At 45.6% G+C, this 21,462-nt stretch overlaps 1 protein-coding gene across 1 annotated transcript in view; it reads right to left on the bottom strand.

The window, feature by feature from the left end:
- Positions 1-21,462, bottom strand: part of ADARB1 (adenosine deaminase RNA specific B1) — a 59,374-nt gene that overhangs the window by 32,105 nt on the left and 5,807 nt on the right. The window contains exons 2-3 of the mRNA XM_065669783.1: positions 8,151-8,187; positions 1,851-1,925 (exon numbers count right to left, since the gene is read on the bottom strand). Coding sequence (XP_065525855.1) covers positions 1,851-1,878 — 28 coding nt within the window. The 5' untranslated portion in view covers positions 1,879-1,925; positions 8,151-8,187. The remainder of the gene's footprint in view (positions 1-1,850; positions 1,926-8,150; positions 8,188-21,462) is intronic.

The raw sequence follows: 21,462 nt of genomic DNA, 5'->3' as shown, positions 1-21,462 counted from the left end.
AGTTTAGCTGAACCAAGATTTCAGCTAATTCTGGCTTCTGCAGAGCAATTCTACTTACGCAGCTGCAGGCTGTACTGCCTGTGCCTACTTTCCTCCCCCGTATGATACCTCCCCAAAAAGGAGTTACATAAAATAATAACAAATTAATAGCCAACTTTTGATATCAAACTTCTTAATCTTCAGAGACAGAAAAATACAGAATTATTAATTTTTTTAAAGGATCTCTGCACAAATCAAGGTGAAGAACTCAGTGATTTCACCTTTGATTTCTCCCCCTCAAATCTGGTGGTTTAACATTTCAAATTCATGATGCTCGTGTGGGCACAGAGATGCAGGAAGGTCTTCTTGCACCTTCTATTGACTGGGCTCATGCAACTAGCCATTGGTATCTGTAGCTCCCTTTCAAAAGCATGGCACAGATGACAACTCAGAACCTATTTCCGGGAGACAACAGTGGCCGGGAGACCATGCATGTCCCAAACCTCTGGCTCCCAGTTCCATGGACCCAGCCTCCTGGTAAGACAAAATGTTCAGTGAATGTGTTCCCATAGGGATGCACTAAGACACACCTAAAAAAAACAACCCAAAAGCAGACAAAAATTGATTATTTTGCTTACAGAATGCCCCTGTAAAGTGGTGCTTTCCCCAGCTTAGAAAGGAGCTTTTATTCATGCTCAGATACACTCCTTATTGAGATAAGGGGATGTTTTATATTAAAAAAATCTCTTAAGTGAATTATTCAATTCCATCTCTTGCATTTTATGGAGTCCTCCTTAGGCAGACCACTTTTAGAAATAGCTGAAGTAATGAAGTCATTTCTTTTATAGCAAGGAAAAGAAAGTGTTAGCTAGCATCTTCCAGTTGAGTTCCCTGTTGCACTCAAAAAACAGAAGATGCTTTCTCATCAACAGAAGAGTTTTAGGGTATGGGGTGGTGATGTTTAATTTTTGGCTTTGTATTTTTAAACACAATAACCTAACTTCTTTATCTCCCTATAAAAACATTCTGTAACCCCTCCAGCCTGAACTACAACTCTTCTGCTCCGAAGTTTCCTACGCTGCTGGGCTTTGCCAGTGATGCGCTGGTTAGCCATGGTCACTCAGGGGAAAGAGGAGCACACTTGTTATTATAACATATTTGTACAATCAGACACAACATGTCAGCATAGCAGCAATGGAACATTTCTCTTATTCACCAAAAAAAGAGTTAAAAAGCCAATAATAATTCAAATATTTGTATGCTTTAGTGAGAACACTTCTCTCCACAGGTTATCTTAATTATACCACGGCACCGTTAGCAGTACTTAACTAGTGTATGCATCGAGATGATCACTATATTGGACTATTTCTATGCTTAAACGCACTTCAATAATTCAGGGCTGGAACAATCAGTATTGAATAAGAATAATCAGCCACGCAAGCTCCCCTCGCTCCTCCTTCTGTTTTTCCTTCCTCAATTTTTGCTTCCCCTCATTATTTTATACACTTAAACTCCATCTCCTTCATCTCACTCCTCCCTTCTGACTGGTCCCTCACCCTTAGCGTTGGCACTACTGGGATTCTCCCTCTCTTCTTCATTGCTGGTTCAACCCAGGGAAGTATGTTCTTTGATTAGTCAGTTGCTGGAATTAAAATATGAGATACAAGGTATAGCTAGACTAGCATCATGTGCATTTAAAACACACCTAAGGCAAAAGGTCTGATTCACTCTTCTATGCCATGGTTTAAAACATATGAAGAAGTAAATTTGTGCTTCCCAACTTTCTTCACAGCCATCCCTATGCTTAGGAGAAAAAGTCACCTTCAGATATGATTACATAAGTGATTACTGTGCAAATAAACACATCTTACTCATGTTTTCTTCATCGTCTATATCCATTGTGAGACACTTCTGCTGGTTTCTTGGCTGGCGGAGACTGCTTCTGTCTGGAAAAGAGAGAGTGGGATAATTCAGCTTTGAGGTACCAATAACACAATGTAAAGTATTAAATCTCTCCTCAAAGCAGCAGCCTGGGCACAGGCTTTGCTTTGGGCTGCCCCTGGGTTTTGCTCACTTTTCACACAGTATTTCCCCAAAGTGCCTATTTCTGCAGCTGAAGCGCACTCTGCAGAATGGCAAATTTCACCAGGTTTGCAAGAATTTGGGGGTTTGTATGAGGAACTGCAACATTTTTGATCTGAAAGAGTATGTAAACTACTTTTGCTCACTACTGTTTGTTTTGGTGGGGGGGAGGGGTAAACTCAAAATTAACATCCAATACACTCTGCAGGTCACCACACAGACAATTCAAGCAGTCAGGCCACTGCAGATGCAGCTTCTTACCCAGCACCAAACTGATGAATGTCTGGTTTGGTTAAATCCTGAGCCAAGATCCCTCCCAAAACCAAGATGATCATCAACGACTGAAAGCTGTGGCTCCATAGCAAGCAAAACATGTATTTTATTGCTTTTCTTGCAGTACCACCCGTCCCTAGACCCACTGTCACTGGGCTGGTACATCAATGCCAAGTACCCAAGTGCCAGCAGTAACTGATGAACAACAGAAATCCTTACCGAGGAAGAAGGGATGAGTGAGAGAACTGGGAAACGAAGAGAGTTATTTTCCAGAGAAAGTCAAAAGAAACACCTACAGCTTGAAGACAATGATTTCACAGAGGATGTGGGAGGAAAGGAGGACAGGATGCACTTTACTTTGATTTTTGTTGACTGCTACACAAATAAAGAGCCAGAGACACTGAGTTGTTGAGATTTCCTCAGTGCCAGCTGGGGACTTTGGAAAGAAGACACCACTTGAGAAGGTCTGAGTCACTGTGTTAGTGCACGCTCTGAAAGTGAGTACGATACATGCAGGAGTACCCATGCCACTAGTCAGTGCAACAGGCTCAAGGCAGGATGGCAGGATCACAGCCCTGTCTGATCCAGGTCCCCATCACACCTGGAAATACTTCAAATGTCACAATCCATTCCATTTTTTTTTCCCAATACATCAATTTTTAAGGCCAAAGTGTGCCATGGTTCCACTGCAGCAGCACTAGCTTGGGCATCTCTCAGCCCTGGTTGCTGTCCTGGCTAAAGCAGATGGAGAAGGGAAAGGCAAATCAGCTTTTTTCCCTTAAAGAGATTAGAAATTCAAGCAGAACTTTTACTAACCAGGCTACTTTCATTTGCTCTATAAAAGCTGCTTAAATTTGCTTTGCTATTCCCATAGAGAAAGCTGATTCTGATCCTAATTAACTCAAACTATCAGTAAGTCTATGACTTTGGGCATACTAATACTATCATCCACCAGATTATGATGTGTATCATGGACAGTATTATGCACACTTTGGTGTAGCAGTGAAGAGGAAACATTCCTCTACAGAAATAGAAGCAGCAGCACCGATTCTGTATAGATGCACAGCTCAGACACCACCAGCACCAGTCAGCAGGTGTGCCAAAGTGGTATAAAAATGGTGCCTACAAAAAGGTGACTTCTTTTGTGGCCTACAGAAACCAAAGTTTATGCATTTCCATGAAAGCACTGGGATTTTATTGCATCGGGATGATACATACTTCATAGCAAGCATGGACTAACGTGGCATTTTGGAACCGGAATCAAACTCCAACATCTCCATAGTGTTACCAGCCTGCTGTACACAGTGCTGAATTTAGGAAAGGGATGCTCACTAGTTGCAAACAACCCCTGCTAGTACCATATACTGTCCACCGCCTAAACTGTACGTCCTTACTAACCACATCTGGGGCTTTAAAGCACACAACTCAAGCAAGTATGAAAACTTAATACATTTTCCCTTGAACTGATCAGCAAAGACAACAAAACCAAAGTGATGAGTAAGAACCTTTTTAACTATTCATTGACACCAAAGTATATTTGTTGTTTAAAAATGCAAGCACTGCAAGCATGCATGAAAAAAGGGGGGATGCTTCTATTAGTACTGTATTCAAAAAGATGTTCTGTTTGCCAAGCGTGTGAGTTCAGGATAAATTAACAGGCTGTTGTAAGGTAGGCTAATACCTGGCTTCATCTTCCCATTTGTTTTACCCTTGGTGACTATTTCTGCAGCACAGTATGAAGAGACCTTTTCTTACTGAAGTACCAGAGCTGCATTGCCACATTTGCACTGTATAGCATCAGCACAACTCCGGTGTAACAAGAGGAAATGAGCTAACTGTAATCAACAGGGCTTGTAAATAATTGTCACTTTATGTACCCCATCAAACTGGCCCCAGTGACTTCTGCAGCACCACTGTGCTCATGGGCAGAAGGCTTGGACAATGCTGAATTACTACAGAGGTGAGAACACAGGAACAGTGTTCAGCTGCCCCAGACCCAGACAGAAACCCTCCTGAACAGCTGGATTCTGAGTCAGGGTTCAGCACTACCTCCCCACATCTGACCATCCTGTTTCTCCAGAATAAAGTAGAGGAAAAGCATAAAAAAGCTAAAGGCACAGGTAAAGAGGAATGCCAGTTGCATCACTATGTGTATAAGTTAATGGAGACTGTTTGCGGCATTACTGAAGCTCACATGAGACAGAATTTATACCTTTTATTACTATTAATCTATATAAATGTACTAAACAGACTTGGTAGCATCAGTTAACATAGCCCAGAAGAAGGACAGTTGACAGAAGAGCTATAAGGTATGTAAGAGATGTGATGCGAGAGTAATAAGTGATGCAGCCAAACAACACCAAGCTGTCTGACCACATTTCCTAATGACGTGTCCTTTCACAGTTTAACCATATGTGCTTAAGAGTGAGTCTGAATTTATTCTTTGTATATAATGAATGAACACATTTTTCCCAATCCTTTCCTTATACAGAAAATACACTTGAGAGCAGTCAGCGGTGCACTCAGCACCTTCCTCTAGCACCCAGCACTGCAACACCCCATCATTCTGTGTTGCTCTGCTTGCTGACCTCTTCTCTTGCAGGAGACACCTAGCACAGACCCCAAACTAGTAAGCCCATACTTTCCAGTGCTTTGGTTCATTAGATATTGTCATCTAAGCACAAAAACTCACCCTGCATAGAGCAGGAAGGGTTCCACCTATGTGGAACTTATGCCACCTATGTGATCCCACCACATTTCAACTCAACAACATGTGCTCCCACTGCAGACATACCCACCTTCCCAGGCAAGGAAGAGCTAGAAAAAGAACTACTAAGATATATATCATATTTTAGTATACTAACAGATACGGAATCCTGGTGCATGGGCTCTACAAGCATCCAGAGACTCCTCCCTTTGCTTGGCAAACAACTGATCCTACCCCAAGACTGTCCTACCACAGCTAGGATTTGACTGATGCCTAAAGCAAGCTGTAAAGTAAACCTGAAGTCTCTCAGAGCACCAGAGGTGGGAAGCTATCCTGGGAAGCTGTGTATCTTTCCCTGTGACTCCCTATTCCAAGTGCATCACTACAGCAAGACAACTGTGTGCATTTTAGAGAAGTACCACCCCACTGATTTCCATTACAACTGACTTCTAAAAACGACCCCCTTCAACTTTTAAATGAATGAATTAGATATACTTATTCAAGAAGTCCAAGTAACATCCACTTTTCCTAGCAAAAAGCATCCAAACAGTACACGTAACATGCAGGACACAGTACTTAACTGGGGTAGAGAACTTCTCAGCACTTCTCATTCACATATTGATTAGAAAATTAATCTTCCAAACTTGATCCCAATGTGGTCCCTAGCTACACTTGTTCCTTGGGAGCAGAGCCCAGCCCCTCCTGGCTCCATCCTCCTGTCAGGCAGTTGCAGGGAGTGACAAGGTCCCCCCTGAGCCGTCTTTTCTCCAGACTGAACCCCCCAGGTCCCTCAGCCGTTCCCCATCACACTTGTGCTGCAGGCCCTGCACCAGCTCCATTGCCCCTCTCTGGCCTCACTCCAGCACCTCAATGTCTCTCAGGTTTCAACTGTACTATGCTGGTGTAGCAGAGGGAATTTTTGCCTTTAACAAACCAAAGTCCACCTGATGGCCCAACCTTCTCACTGAAGCCAAGGGATTCTGCACAGCACCACACTCTGCAACCTTAGACTACAACAGTGTCTGTTTTATTTCCCCAAGAAACTAACTGAAAGATTTTAAACTAGATGTTGTCTATAGCAAGGATGTGCTATGTGAGTATGAGAGAGAGAAAACTTGAGTTTCTTTTGTTTGAATATTCTGTGTATTCAATGCAAGAAAAAGAAGTTGTAAAAGGTTCTTAACAGATGTCATGGTTTACCCTCATCGTTACAGAAAAACTAGATTATCTTGAACAGAAAATACAGCAACTACCCAACGTTTTATGTTAACAGAGAATGGCATATAAGAAGAAAAATATAGCCTGATGGATGAGCCAAAACTCAGAAGAGAGTAGAAGTCAGAAAGCCACAGCTTTAGATATGTTTCATATGTGTTAAAAAGTGCTCTCCTTCCAAACTCTGAAAGCTAATAAAAGGAAATGTTGGGAGATGCTGAAGGATCCTGTTCAAAATACTTCTTATAAACCCAAACTAAAGTTGCACTTAGCAATGACAGGTTCAAACCTCCCCTGAAAATGCCTACATTACAACCCCCCATCCATACCCTGTTGTGAGCACACAGCAATTCAAACTCTACCTTTCCGCTCTGCTCGCCGGCTTCTCCTCCTGCGTTTGCAGCGCTGCCGGAGCGCGCTGGAGGGGGTCCCCAGGCTGAGTGCCGCAGCTAAAGGAGGTGCCATGACCAGCCCTGAAGTCACCCCCAGCACCCCTCACGAGGCAGAGGTGTACCCCCAAAATGCCCCTGTGTTGCCATGAGATCCCTTCACCCAGCTGAGGTCAGTTGCTCCAAGCACAGGATGCTCCAATGAATGAAAGCTGCAGCTCATCCCTACCCACCACAAGAGGCACATGTGACAATTAACCCTTCCATAAGTCAAAGGGACACGGAAGGGCAGTGTTCTTAGAAGGACAATAGCAAAGACATCCTCACTACTCAGTGTGGAAAGGCAAATTCCTCTTTATTTTGTTATTAAAACAGGAGGGCAAATCTTTGGTGTGGCTTCAGTCTTGTGCGCATCTCAGAAACAAAGAGAGAGGTAAGTAAGGAGAAGTTTGCACATCCCAATGCATGAAACCAAACACCTTCAGTGACCCTGGCAATTTTTCCTCTTCAGGCAATTTCAGACACTGCCTGAAGAGCAGGAATACAAACCTATGGAAAACTTAAAGGGCAATGTTTTAGTCACACATTTTCCAGATGAGGGTTTGTATGCTGGGCCTGAACAAGAGACTTCCCAATGCCAATGTTAACTGTGGCATCTTCCAGCCTTTTTATAAACAAAAAAAGCAACATGTGACATTATGGGATAATGTGATATTATAATAATGTGGATTAAGTGGAGGGTGAGGTATCTATAACTACACAGCCTTGAAGGAAAGGCACCACTGATAGAGAGGAAAAGGGGAAAAACATTCCTTAGGAGAATTCATTTTGCTCCTTGGAGCAAACAGCACAATTTGCAGAGAGCAAGGCAGCAGCCTATGATCGTATGATTGCTTCAAGTTTCGTGTACAGCAGCAATACTGAAGCTAAACTACAGCAACCACCACAACTGTTACAGGCTAATTTCAGCCTCAGCATCGCTCAGCACAGCAAACCTCAAAACACAAAGCTGCTGGCTGCACACCAGGAACCCCAGGAGCCCCCATACTATGTGGCTCAGCTTGCAGGTCAGCTCCTCGGGTGGTAAAACCCACTCCAACAGCACCATCTACTGCCACACGGCCCAAAGAATTGATTTTACACCTCTTGCTCCCTTGACCCAGTGCAGAGCCCAGCTCCGATTAGAAATAACTTCCAATGTTTGCAGTTGTATTCTACGGTAGACTGGCTTGTAATGTAGATCTATTATGAAGTTTTATTGGGGTCAATCTGCAGGCAGAAGGGGAAGTCATGTTTTGTAACGGAGTGAGCTATTTCAACAGTATTTTAGTTTTCAAACTGGACTGATCCACTGAAGGGAAGCAGTGACAAACACAACAGTTTTATATGAGTAATAAAGTTTAAAAGAGCTCTTTAAATGCATTCAGATGAATCCCCTGCTCCAAGTTCTGATCTGAATGCAGCAATCAGAACACAAAGAATGTCATGATAAGACCTTTGCTTACCTTTTTAACTGTTAGAGACACATGCTGATCCTGCAACCTGGAAAAAAGAGGAAACACGGGATTTGTTTCTTTTCCACATTTAAGCGCATTACAAATGGCAACTCAAACCTTAAAAGGGACAAATGGCTGATTCTGTAAGAATGAATAGTACATAATGCACATACACAGTCCCAGTGCCAACTCCCCAGTAATCCCAGCAAAGGCAGAGGAAGAAACAATTCTGGACATTCCTGGTTGGGAAAATAAATGGGAATAAACCCAAATTAATCCAGACTGGAGATGCTTGGGGCCAGGAGAAACATCCCACAGGTCCAAGCAGCTGCCGAGAAGAACACCATGTGCTACCTCTGCACCTTCTAGCAGTAAAGGTCAGCAAAAACTGTGGTCAATAATAGCTTAAGACTAAAATCAGCTTCTGTGTTAGCACAGGCAACGTATCCTGCAAGAAAAACACCACATTCCAGTACAACCCCCTTTTCAAACACCAGCTTCTTGATGCTGCGGGCATCAGTGACGGCAAAACTGGAAGACCCCTCAAGTACCAGCGGTGGGGTGGAGAAGAAATGGCAGATGTAGGGTAAGGAGGATACAGGATAAAGGGAAGAAACTGTCTTTTATTTCCATGAATACACGAAGAGTGCCCAGCTGTTCCAACAAGAGCAGATGGCTTTATTTTTATAGATAACCTCCTAATTATAAGAAAATACATGACTTCATCAGTGTGAAGATCACACTGTTCTAAACTGGTCCAGCAAATCTCAGAAGGTGTTCCCAAAGGAACAGACTGTTTGAGTCAAGCAGCTACAACCGACAGAGAAACACAGTGTCACAGCTGATCAAAGTGCGGGCATCACCTGTACCTGTAAAGGATTTGGGTATTTGCACCTTGAGAAGATAAAAATCCTCTGCTGTGACACTGCCCACAAGAGGGTGCTGGCACCCTACAAAACCTTCGCTGTACGTGAGTTACACAGCACAGCCTGGGACAATACAAACTAAAGGGATGCATCAAGAATGTCTTAAACTGGACTAGACAACTTCGGCAAGAAGAGATCTGACAACATATTTGAATACCGTATACTAGAAGATTCTGCTGCTCTCTGGAGAGCCCCCCCTCCTGCAGTCCTGATCCAGCTCTGGGGCAACAGCACAAGAGGGACGGGGAGCTGTTGGAGCGAGGCCAGAGGAGGCCATGGAGATGCTGCGAGGGCTGGAGCAGCTCTGCTCTGGAGCCAGGCTGAGAGAGCTGGGCTGGGTCAGCCTGGAGAAGAGAAGGCTCCTGAAGGGGAGACCTCAGAGCAGCTCCAGTGCCTAAAGGGGCTCCAGGAAACCTGCAGAGGGGCTTTGGACAAGGGCCTGCAGGGACAGGCCAAGGGGAATGGCTTTAACCTGCCAGAACAGGGGAGACTGAGATGAGCTCTTAGGCAGAAGCTCTTCCCTGTGAGGGTGCTGAGGCGCTGGCACAGGGTGCCCAGAGAAGCTGTGGCTGCCCCATCCCTGGCAGTGTTCAAGGCCAGGTTGGACACAGGGGCTTGGAGCACCCTGCTCTAGTGGAAGGTGTCCCTGCCCGTGGCAGGGGTTGGAACTGGATGAGCTTTAGGGTCCCTTCCAACACAAACCAGGCTGGGATTCAATGACAGTTGCATTAATTCAGTCTCAGGGTTTTTTTTCCAAAGACATTTCAATTTCCCAACATTTCATGGTGGCATTTTCCAATAATCCTGAAAAATATGCCAATAATAATTTGGTTCTAGCATGAAGTAGTGAAAATACCTAGAAAGCTCAACACAGCATCAACTGCAGTCAGCTTCCCATGCTGCAATGGACTACACTCAAGTCCACCAAATGGGAATACTGCATTTACAGCATGAGGTTTTACCATTTCCTCTAATTTTTCCCAACCTAGCAGCCTATATCCACTAAAACCTCTCCCAAACCCTCGGAATATAAGCTATAAACAATGTTTGACATGGAATTCCCATATTTGTGGCACACACACAAAAAAAAATTAAAGAGTTTTTGACAATTGCCTTTCTACATGAGCATTGCTTTAAATAAAGTCACAATTAATCCTGAGACAACAAACTGCTAGTAGCTTTTAACTAGGTTTTCACGCTATTATAACATCTAGTTGCTTCACAAACTGTTATTCCTTATATTACCCCACTCAGTCATTCCCTGAGTTTCAAACAAACATGAGACTTGGAACTTAAACTAAGTTTACTGTAACTAAGTACAAAAAGCCTTTATATATTGATGGCTGTGGACAGTTTTACAGGGTAAGAAGCAGCCCACAGGCATTAGGCATAAGGAACAGTTTTAAAGTCCAGCTTAAAAACGTATCTATCGGGAAAACCCAGACGTTCCTCCTCTAACTCTTCATTTTCTAGCTGGCAAACTGCAGCAGTCCAACACCAAGAGCTGGGTACTGCTTCCTTCAGCACGGCACATCCATGCCGAACCTTAAGACACCACGTTTCTTCTCAACATCAGAAACGAAGATGCTTTATGCTTTCTTGATGGAAACCACTTCTATTTTAATCTCCATCACACTGGGCTTTTGCAGCAGGCAGGGCAATGCGGGCAGATGCCAGCTCAGGGCTCCAAGGGTGCTCATTCAGCAGAGGATGGCTCTGTCCCCAGTTCTTGTGGCTCACACCGATGTCAGCAGCAGAAAAGGCCCCTGTGAGGCAGGCTCCAGCCCAGAGCCTGTGGTCTGGCACTAACCCCCTTCCCTGGCAAGCATGGACTGACAAAGCCAGCTTCACTGCTCAAGGACTGGGAGCAGTAAAGACGGATAGAGAGGAAAAATGAGACTTGGAACACTTTAAACCAGTGAAGATGCTAAACTGGAAAGAAAGGGAAATACCACTATGTTACAAAACACAGTAATGACGCTCTCATCTCCAGCACATCCCACCTGGAGGCAGATAGGTAATTCAAGGCTTGCACAAGTCATAAATGCTTCCCTTTGACAGGACAAAGGGCATGGCTTCAGATGATAGAGAGGAGTCTAAGATGAGCTCTTAGGCAGAAGCTCTTCCCTGTGAGGGTGCTGAGGCGCTGGCACAGGGTGCCCAGAGAAGCTGTGGCTGCCCCATCCCTGGCAGTGTTCAAGGCCAGGTTGGACACAGGGGCTTGGAGCACCCTGCTCTAGTGGAAGGTGTCCCTGCCCGTGGCAGGGGGTTGGAGCTGGATGAGCTTTAAGGCCCCTTCCAACCCAAACCATTCCATAGTTCTGTGATTGTAGAGCTTAACATTAGAGTTCAGAAATCAATGTTTGGTAAAAAGACGCAAAATAATTATCACCGAGTTTAACAGTGTTCCGAACTGTGAGATTACACCCTGCATTAAGGATGTATGAGTATCTTCTCTAGCCTTTGCTATGGGAAGTCACTTCTCAGACTTTACTGCTTCATGACCTCTGACACAACACACTTTATTCAGAGACTTTTAAACACATGATGCCAGGGAGAAAAGCAAAGTGCTGCTGTCAGCTCCCTCCAGCCTCCTGCTGCAGCAAGCTGAGAGATGGACCAGCCATGAGCAAAGGTGGGATGAAGCATGCTCACTATGAAAGAAACCAAGGTTACCTGACAGAGGTCAAATGACATGAAGGAGATTAAACCCCCCCTCCTGCCAACAAGATCCACAGGGCACAGGCATACCCCCCTCCACATACAAACAACTGCAGGAAAAAGCATCTTACATAGCCCAGCCAATAAATTGCATTAGTTTTATCAGTGGAAGATTGGAAGGCAACTTGATTGCAGTTCATAGCACCTCTAAGAAGATAAAACAGCAGAAGAGGGTGCTGCAGCTTCAACAGAAAGAGTACACCGAGATAAAACGTACAGGCTGGAAACAGGGCTTAACACAGATACTGTTTGTGCACATTTTGGGCTTAGCCTTTGAGCTGAATCCCAGTGCTAACCATTCTTCATGAGCCTGCAAGCTCGCCAGCAGCCTCCCCCCCCACCAGGAGAAACAGCATGAAACTGCAGCCACTGCACACAAAAAGCCAGGAAGCACAAATTAAACCAGGAAACAAAAGCTCTGGGCTGCGTGTGTGTACCAAAAGCCCGGGCATCCAACAGCAGCAGCCACCCTACCCCACCAGAGAGGTTGTGGTGGTCACTGCTTGTGCATGCTATAGTATAAAGATTATTATTATTACTATTATTATTATTCAAATAAATGTTATGCATTTAACATTAGGAGGGTTTCAAAGCTCATTAATCCTCTGGCTTTACCTTGCACATGCAGGAACTCCATGCACAGGGAAGTTAAGAGCCCGTGGGAGAAAAATGAGTCACGTTGTTTTCCCAAACAAAGGCTCAGGGTGTGAGTAGCTGGAAATCACGCTTCCGGGTCAGTTGTTTTCTCCCTGCTTCCCTATTTGTCCATGCAGGCCCATTTTGTGCTCCAGGCTGAGCTGGAGACTGCAGGAGAGTGATGCAGGGATAGAGCCCCAAGGGAGCTGGGAAAGGAAGAGCTGCCAAAGGCTGCACAGAGCTGCAACTTGTATCCTCCCCTTGCACACAGGATCACTCCCATCCCAGCACACACCAGTCTCTCCCAACATCCCAGTCCAGCTGCAGCTCTTCTCAAAGCCCAGCCTCGGGGCTCAGCCACAAGCAAGGACTCTGACCTACCTGCAGGCACATGGTAGTCCTTGCGAGGAAACAGGGATCACACAAACTGCCTCAATGCAGCAAGGAGCCAAGAGACCTGTGTCTGCATCTTACACTGGGTTTACTTCCCCACAGAGGCCTGCTCTCGGGCCATCACAGCAGGCATGGTGAGCACACGGCAGCAGCCTTGGCAAGCTGAACTCAAAGCACCCCGTGTTTATCACTCAAGTCTCACCAACAGCCTGCATCCCCACGGTGGGATTCTGGATGCTTGTATCACTGCAGTGCTTCTGGAAGAACCAGCTGCTGGACTTCTAAGAACATGAAAGCATCACCTTTCACATCTAAAATCACATTTCTGCTTTTCCCCCACGATAAATACGATGAACTTTATCATATGAAGCAGATGAACTTCAAGTTAACTCTTGAGAGAGCTCCATTCTCTGTCAGTCTTCTGGAAGCCTTCCTCTGGATCCAGCAGTTGCAGCTGGCTGTTTGGGATCTCTCTAACCCAAGCCTGATTCAAACCTGAAACAACTGCTTCCAGAGTAGTCGTGTTATTCAATATCAAATATCTGCATGTTAGAAAAAAAACCACCACCAACCACACTTATGGTGTAAAATCTGACTTTCATCACCACTCTGGTGTGTGGGCAGAGTGTTTGCCATCACAGAACATTAGACATTTTACAGCCACGTTGTGCAGAAATGGTACTTACCACCTTCTTACTCAAGAAATTGTAATACATCCCTGAGTCTCACAAGACCAGCAAGGGAAACACCCAGTAGAAACTGGATAGGGCAGGAGGAGAGCAGGAAAGAAGGAGGATGCTCGCATGCCCCAGGCTCAGCTCAGGGTGGCATGTCCTGAACAACCCCTTGGCTTGCATTACATGCATATAGGAAAAGGCTGGAAAAGGTCTGTATGTCCTGATTCTTGAGCAGAAGCCACAGCTGACGGCAACTGGAACAGAACTTGTAAACTTATCAAGACAGTGACTTGAGACTGCAGGAGATGAATTCGATTCAGAGTTGTCAGTAGGCAACTCATATACACTCATCTTCATCTGTCTTTCTGGGTTTACATACATATGTTTTCAGATAATACAACATCTCTTGCTGAATAGTAAAAGTTGCTCCTGATAAGTCAAAGGAAATGAGGCTAAGGAGAGCAGAAATACCTACACTTACTTTACCTACTAAATAACTGCTCTAGTGGAAGGTGTCCCTGCCTGTGGCCGGGGCCTGGATCTGGATGAGCTTTAAGGCTCCTTCCCACCCAAACCAGTCAGGGATTCTGTGAAAACAGAGGGAAATATAAAATACTGTTTAAGACTGAAGACAGAACTCAGCAAAACCCCCCAATACAGGATCTAGCTGATCCCATAAACCAAAACAATGAAATGGCAGGGCATGAAGATCAGGCTTTTGCCACCAAATTCATTACTGTTCCTTGAAAGCAGGAGGTTGTAGTTACTTAAATAGTAGCTGCCCCCAGAATTATAGGTAGGAACAGCTACTAGAAGTCATGCTAGAAAAGAGGGGTGAAGAAACTTTAGTCTTACTAAAAGGACAAAAGCGTAAGTCTCATTTCCCCCTCCACGAGTTAGTCAAATCCAAGTTTAAATATTGGGTGAGAGAAGAGGTGTTTCAGTTACACATATTGACCTTCAGATACTATTTTTAATACAATTTAGTGTAATTACAACATCTTGGTGGGTCTTTTTTTTTGTTGTTCCCACATCAGCTCCTCAACTTCAGTACTTCCATGCTGCCAGTGTCTGTATTCCATACATAGTGGTAAAGTCTATGCTTCTGCTTCTGTGATGGGACTTCATTTTGAACCCACAAATGTGTTTTGCTGATTCATTAGCAGCCTTAGGCCTGTGATAACTGGGAAAGCTGCACGAATACTCCTGGTGGAAGATGCAAAAAACTGGCTTTTAGAAGATAAAACCCCACTTTCAATGGGAATGAATTCATCCGTATATTAGTTGAGCCAACTCTTGAGTAAGACTGGCCAAAAAGAAAGCCTTGCTGAGCAACAGCAGGAGGATGAGCTTCGGAAGGACACCAGTGGTCAAACTGTGAATCCTCAGTTTACTGGAGATGGAATGCATCAGGGAAACACTGGTTAGAAGCAGCAGAACTGACCCCACCTACACTTTCAAATTACTTTTGCCATGTCCCCCCCCTCAAGAAATATTGAGGCACATCTTTCATAACAGTCACCAGCAGTGAGATGGGAAGTGAGTGAGAGTTAACACCACTTGTATATATAAATCAACACAGTATTTGATATAACATCATAATAATTACCTAGTTCTGTAGAGATGATGGCAACTTTACAGAACCACAGCCTGGTGTGGGTTGGAAGGGACCCTAAAGCTCATCCAGTTCCAACCCCTGCCACAGGCAGGGACACCTTCCACTAGAGCAGGGTGCTCCAAGCCCCGGTGTCCAACCTGGCCTTGAACACTGCCAGGGATGGGGCAGCCACAGCTTCTCTGCGCACCCTGTGCCAGCGCCTCAGCACCCTCACAGGGAAGAGCTTCTGCCTGAGAGCTCATCTCAGTCTCCCCTGTTCTGGCAGGTTAAAGCCATTCCCCTTGTCCTGTCCCTACAGGCCCTTGTCCAAAGCCCCTCTCCAGGTTTCCTGGAGCCCCTTTAGGCACTGGAGCTGCTCTGAGGTTTCCCCTTCAGGAGCCTTCTCTTCTCCAGGCTGACCCAGCCCAGCTCTCTCAGCCTGGCTCCAGAGCAGAGCTGCTCCAGCCCTCGCAGCATCTCTGTGGCCCACCAGATTGAAAGGGCTCAAAAGGAGAAAGGACAGAATCCTGCCAGAGGGGACACTTTCTTGGGGAGGAGGGGCGAAATTAACAATACAAGAGAATTACTTATATCGGGACCTTGCATGCTGAAATCACACACAGGACCCTGCTCATCTTCGCCATCCCTTGCAAATCAGTATCATCTCAAAGCAGAAGGCAAGTAGCGAAGGACTACAGGGCACAGGGAATTCAAGGAAAGCCTCCCAAGAGCTGCTCAGTCTAACAGAACAAATCAGAGTATGACTGCTCCAAATACAGAAGGGAGAGAAAAAAATGGAAGCAATTATGTGTCCTGGAAGGGAGTGCTGCACGGAACCAAACGAGGCTTTTTGTCTGAAGGCAAGAAATAGTCAATGCTTTTCAGGCAAAATTATACCTGCTGCAAGTGACAGCAGAGCAGGGACTACACTGCATGAAGCCATGAGCACCTTTACTCCTCTGCAGCCTTTCAGAAAGCATTTCCAAGTGGCCCCAGGAGGGCAGGAGCTGTCCACGGAAGGAAGGATGGAAAAGCTGATAGAAGCCAGCCTTCACCTGGGGACAAGGGGCACCTTGCTGAGCTGCATCTCTTGGTTGTATCTCCTTCCACTGCAGCCAAAACCACAGCAGTGTGGTGGCATCCAAGCTGCCTGCTGTGGTACGGGATGCTGCTACCATCCTCCCCACCTCATGGGGTATGGACATAGCTGTACCATCACCACAGGCCTCCTCCTTCTCTGCCACTTCTCACACATCCACCAACACATTCGTAAGGTCTAAATAGGTCCTGAAGGAATTAAAACCAGCAAGAGATGAACAGAGGAATGAGCACTGCTGCAGTGCTGCAAATGCTCTTGCACCAGGGTGGAAATTCCCCATTCCCCTGGCACACAGACACAGGGAAGACATCAAGCGTGCTTCAGGTCCATGACAACAGAATGACAGAGTGGAAGAGCCACACCAAGACCAGCTCAGCCACCAAAGCAAACAGTACCTCAGTTCATACAAGAAGAAGCCATGTTATTGAGTGAAATTCAGATTATGCACCTACTTCAGTAATGTTCCACTGGATCCGAGTTATTTTTAGACTGAAACCTTTATTCTTGACAAAGCACCGAACATAAAACATTACACATATTCATGTATTTCATATACATGCATATACTACACACGTTTTCTGTGGTGTAAAGAAGCAGCTATTGATTTGGGAACATAGGGAGTTGGCTTTTCTCTGAAGGACAACCTAAGCAACATGAACACACACTAAACAAGAAGCCAAGACTTGAGCTCTGTGAGATGAAAACCTCCAATAAACACACCTGCAGCACCCTAACACAGCTCCAAAAGTCATTGAATCAAACTATCCCTCTGCACCACACAGTTAAGTAGTGTTCATTACCAGTGCTGCCAGGATAAAGGACACCTGAAGCCCAGCAAACTGCTCCAGCAAGAGGAGTTTGCATGCGTTGTAAGTACCAGGGGAGGTTAAAACACTCATTTATACTCACTTTCCCAGACTTCTGCACATGAAGGGGGGAGGTGCTGTTTCCAGACTGCTTAAAGGGCTGTGTCGTGCCCATATTTCACGGGACAACCGCATCAGAGGGACCTATACCGGTCTCAGAACCACCACTGTCAACCTTCCGCAATGCAAAAAGCTGATTACGGGTATAGTTAAGACATGGTTATAGGTAAAGAGCATGAGCAGGAGATACTTTACAAAGGCGGTGCTGTATTCTGTATTGAACAATTCACTCACATTTGTTAGGACAGGCCAATGTCTAGTTGTTCTTCTGGGTCTCCTTATGAGACAAGCCTGCAGCTAAATGGAGAGTGTAATGCCTACATCTTCCCAGGAAAAGGAATTATCCTGTCCTGATTAATACAATTTATGTCCCATTTGGATTATAGCAAATCTACTCAACCTAAGCAAGAAACCACAAGAAGGCAGTAAGTAAGATATGCAATCCAAGGAGAAGTATGAATGCCAAAGCCAAAACCTTCCCTAATGGTGAGAAGCTGTCTTACACTTGAAGATACCAGGAGAAAAATTCCTTTCCCTACTTTCTGCCATCACAGCCTAGAAACTACGACCTTCAAAATACCGGCTTTTTTCCCATAGGATTCAAAGCAGCCTGCTTCATCCAAGCTGTCTATAGACCAGGTGATATCTGGCAAGAGAATCCTAGGATCACAGAATGATTTAGGTTGGAAAGGACCTTAAAGAATAAAAGTCAATAGCCATATTCCTCAACAAAGCTTTTGCTGCAAGAATCAAATGTTTTATTTTTGGCTCTTCCATACAAAGCAAGCAGGAGCAGCTATTTAGAAAATGCTCCACAGCTATCACAGAAGGTTGCTTAAGACTGGAAAGCCAATTTTTCTTTCAAGTAAAAGTCTTGAATGAATTACAGGCAGGAAAGAAAAGATCAAAACTAGAGCAAAGGACAACTTTTTTGGTGCTGAAGGAGCCAGCCAGGACATCACAAATCACAGAATCCCAGACTGGTTTGGATTGGAAGGGACCTTAAAGCTCATCCAGTTCCAACCCTTGCCACAGGCAGGGACACCTTCCACTAGAGCAGGGTGCTCCAAGCCCCTGTGTCCAACCTGGCCTTGAACACTGCCAGGCATGGGGCAGCCACAGCTTCTCTGGCTCCAATGCTGAGAGAAGCCATGTATGTTCATAACAGGGCTGGCAAACCCAGCCTCAGATCTACTGTGGCTCACTGACTGGGATCTCACCTCCGGACTGCTGGACCAGACTGACCCTACACAAAAAGCAGGCAGCTTTGCCTAAGCAATATTGCACAAGGAGGCCAAAGGAAATGGAAAATGAACAGTGGAGCTGGGAACACTCTAACAGCGTTGAGCATTATGTGAGCAACAGAAAAAACAGCCATCACGAGCTGAAATGCAGTGAAGGGAGAAAAGAACATGGAATTATAGGAACACGAGCTATGTTTACTTAGGGTATATTATATTTACTCCATCTCCATGGCCTAACGTTCAAAGTTTGTATTTCTGGCATGCTGAAGCTCCCAGGAGCATGAGGGGCTGATCTGCTGCATGCAACAACCAGACCTGGTACCTTTGGCAAACTGGGGTGAGCCACCTACATCCAAAGCAAGACACCAGGTCTGCTCCCATGCCACACACACATCCAACGCTGGAATACGAGGGAATCATCAGACTAGGGCCTCCATGCAGGTCTCCTAAGGAGGGATCGGGCTCCTAAGGAAGGATCGCGCAGGCTCGCCCCGCTCGGCACCACGGAGAGCTCCCTCGCTCCCGCCCGGCAGGCGCGGGGACACGAAGCCCATCCCCGCAGCGCCAGCGCCGAGGAAGGCTGCGGGAATAACCTCATTCCCGGCCCTCCCTCCGGCTTTCCCGACGGCTCAGCGAGGCTTGAGGCCCTAGGGGGGGTGTGCGAACCTCCTGCGCGGGGAGTCTGACAAATGTCAATCACCACCTCGGCCTTTTCAAGGCGATGAACCTGCCTAGAAGGGAAAACACAGAAGTTTGCCACCAGACAGTCGTTTTGTCTTCAAAGCAGGAAAAAACCCCACCGTTTCACAGGCTGCATCTAAGGAATCTGTACACAGAAAAATGACTCTTGACAGCACCAGAGGAAACAGACGGGGCCGGCACAGAAGAAGCCGTTTATGTATGAAGAATGACGCCATCTTCTAGAAGCATAAATAAATTATCATTTTGGCAATAAATCCGAGCCACAGCCCAATAGAACTATTCTGGGCAAGTTCATTCATAGATCTTATTAACGGTGAACCTGGTTCCTTTATGAACTTAGGAGCAGCAGGAGGAAAGGCATATAAGAAGATTATGTAAATACTATATTTAAGCATATGTAAGGGCAGTGAATGAAATACTGATTATTCACTCGATTCAAAAAAAACCCAACCACTTACTAAAAATAGCTTTCAGGGGATAAGAGAAACTAGGCTGCACCAGAAAAAACCCAGACCCAGCTGCAGTAGTACTTGCTGTCCCTCATCAGCTGCATTCATCACTGCTAAGGTCTACAGAAATCAACTCTGAGAGAAAAGCACCCAGGGGGATAAACTACCCAAAGGCTTTCAGACTACTGCACCCTTGGCACACACAGGAAGCATTTCCAACTCATTATCATCATCATGGAAAACAGCAGAGCTGGGGTTAACCTAGCTCCCTGAATTGTTGCAAAGGGTTCAAAGATGTGAGGAAAATCAAGGCTTTACTGTACTGGAAGGACCCGAGAGTTCTCATGACAGCAGGGATGCTACAGCTCCACCAGTCCAAGCATGTAACGTAGGTTACAGAGTTAAAAGAGGATTTTCTGCTCACTCTTGAAAGCTCTTTAGTGTGGGAGACATTCCCCTCCGCCAGCGCTTTGCCAAAAGCACAGGCACACGCTCTCCCAAGCAGACCTCCACATGCTTTCACTTGAGTCAGCAGCACTTTCCTGCTTCACGTTCTTAAGAGCTGCAAACTCAGCACAGGGTCCCAATTTAGCTTCTGATTAAGTCTGAGTGCTCATTAGTGACTGAGGCACAATGCAGTCACAAACATAGAGGTGGCCAACATGCCGCTGCAGCTCATCTCTGCACTCACGTGGGAGCCCATGGTCCCACACCGCTCTGAAGCACAGAGGTGCAGACAAGCAGGAGGCTGTCGAAAGCATGTTCCTGAAGCAGAGTAAAACGTGCTTCAGGGTACACAGCCAGCACCCAGCCGCCAGGATCCCTGCTTCCAGTTAAGCATTAATTTCCAGCTCTGCTTTGTTATCAAAACACCGTATCACATGGTATCAAACTGCGGAACACCACTTGGCACTGGTGAGCAGCGGGAGATAAAAAGCATCTGTAAAAATACAACTATGAGAACGTCTGTATTACACACATCAAATCCCAGGAAAGCACATCTGCTCCCAGCACTCCAATGATGACTTTGCTGGCTGTAACAGCGCTTGTAACCAAGAGAGGGGCTGCAGCTCTAGAGAAGACATCAAAGCCAACGCTGCTGAGAAAATGGAAGTGCTGCTCCGAAAAGCTTAAGGACATGGTTTTAACCTAGCTGGAAGAGATGACTCCGGTTTAACATGGAATATGACAGAGACTTACAGCTGCCTGGCTCCACAGCTTCAAAACACCACCCAGACTTTCTGCAGGCTCCACAAGCAACAGGTCCAAACGGCTGCAAACCCTCATAGAGTCAGTGTCCAAAAGGGGCCATTCAACCAGATGACAAGTTTCAGCTACCAAAACTACCAAAAGTTAGGTGAGAAAATGCTATTTCTGATGTGGACTAAGAGGCCATCCCAAAGGAGATCTCTCCCTATATAAAACTTCCTCATTCCCATGGTGTGGAAAACATAAAATACACACGCTACGATGTTCCTTCCAGCTTGACCACAGCCTATCAGGATAAAAAAATATGAGTAAGCACCTGACAAAACAGAAGTTACCTCCTCCTCCTTTGGTCTCCCAGTGAGAGCTACTTCTGTGCGACAACAGCAAGCTCGGGCAGCAGAGGAGGGATATAAATCCAGTTCCCCACAGCTCGATCACAAGTTTCTCACTAACAAAGCACAGGTCAGTCACCAGCTTATGTTCATTCTTCTCATTTTTCAGAGACTTAAGTATACCCGTACTGTTCCTCTATCTTTAGCTGTGAAAAACATGGCAAGTCTAAGGGCAAAAGCAGCATTGAAAACACGTTACCATAGCCTGGTTTTGATCAGGAAACATTTTTTTCCTTATTACCATAAAATCCAACATGGCCTTGAACACATTCAGTTTCCTCACTGTGAGGGTGCTGAGGCGCTGGCACAGGGTGCCCAGAGAAGCTGTGGCTGCCCCATCCCTGGCTGTG

This window comes from Lathamus discolor, chromosome 3 (assembly GCF_037157495.1).
Source record: "Lathamus discolor isolate bLatDis1 chromosome 3, bLatDis1.hap1, whole genome shotgun sequence".
NCBI classification, from domain to species: Eukaryota; Metazoa; Chordata; class Aves; order Psittaciformes; family Psittacidae; genus Lathamus; species Lathamus discolor.
This window is presented reverse-complemented; position numbering and strand designations above follow the sequence as displayed.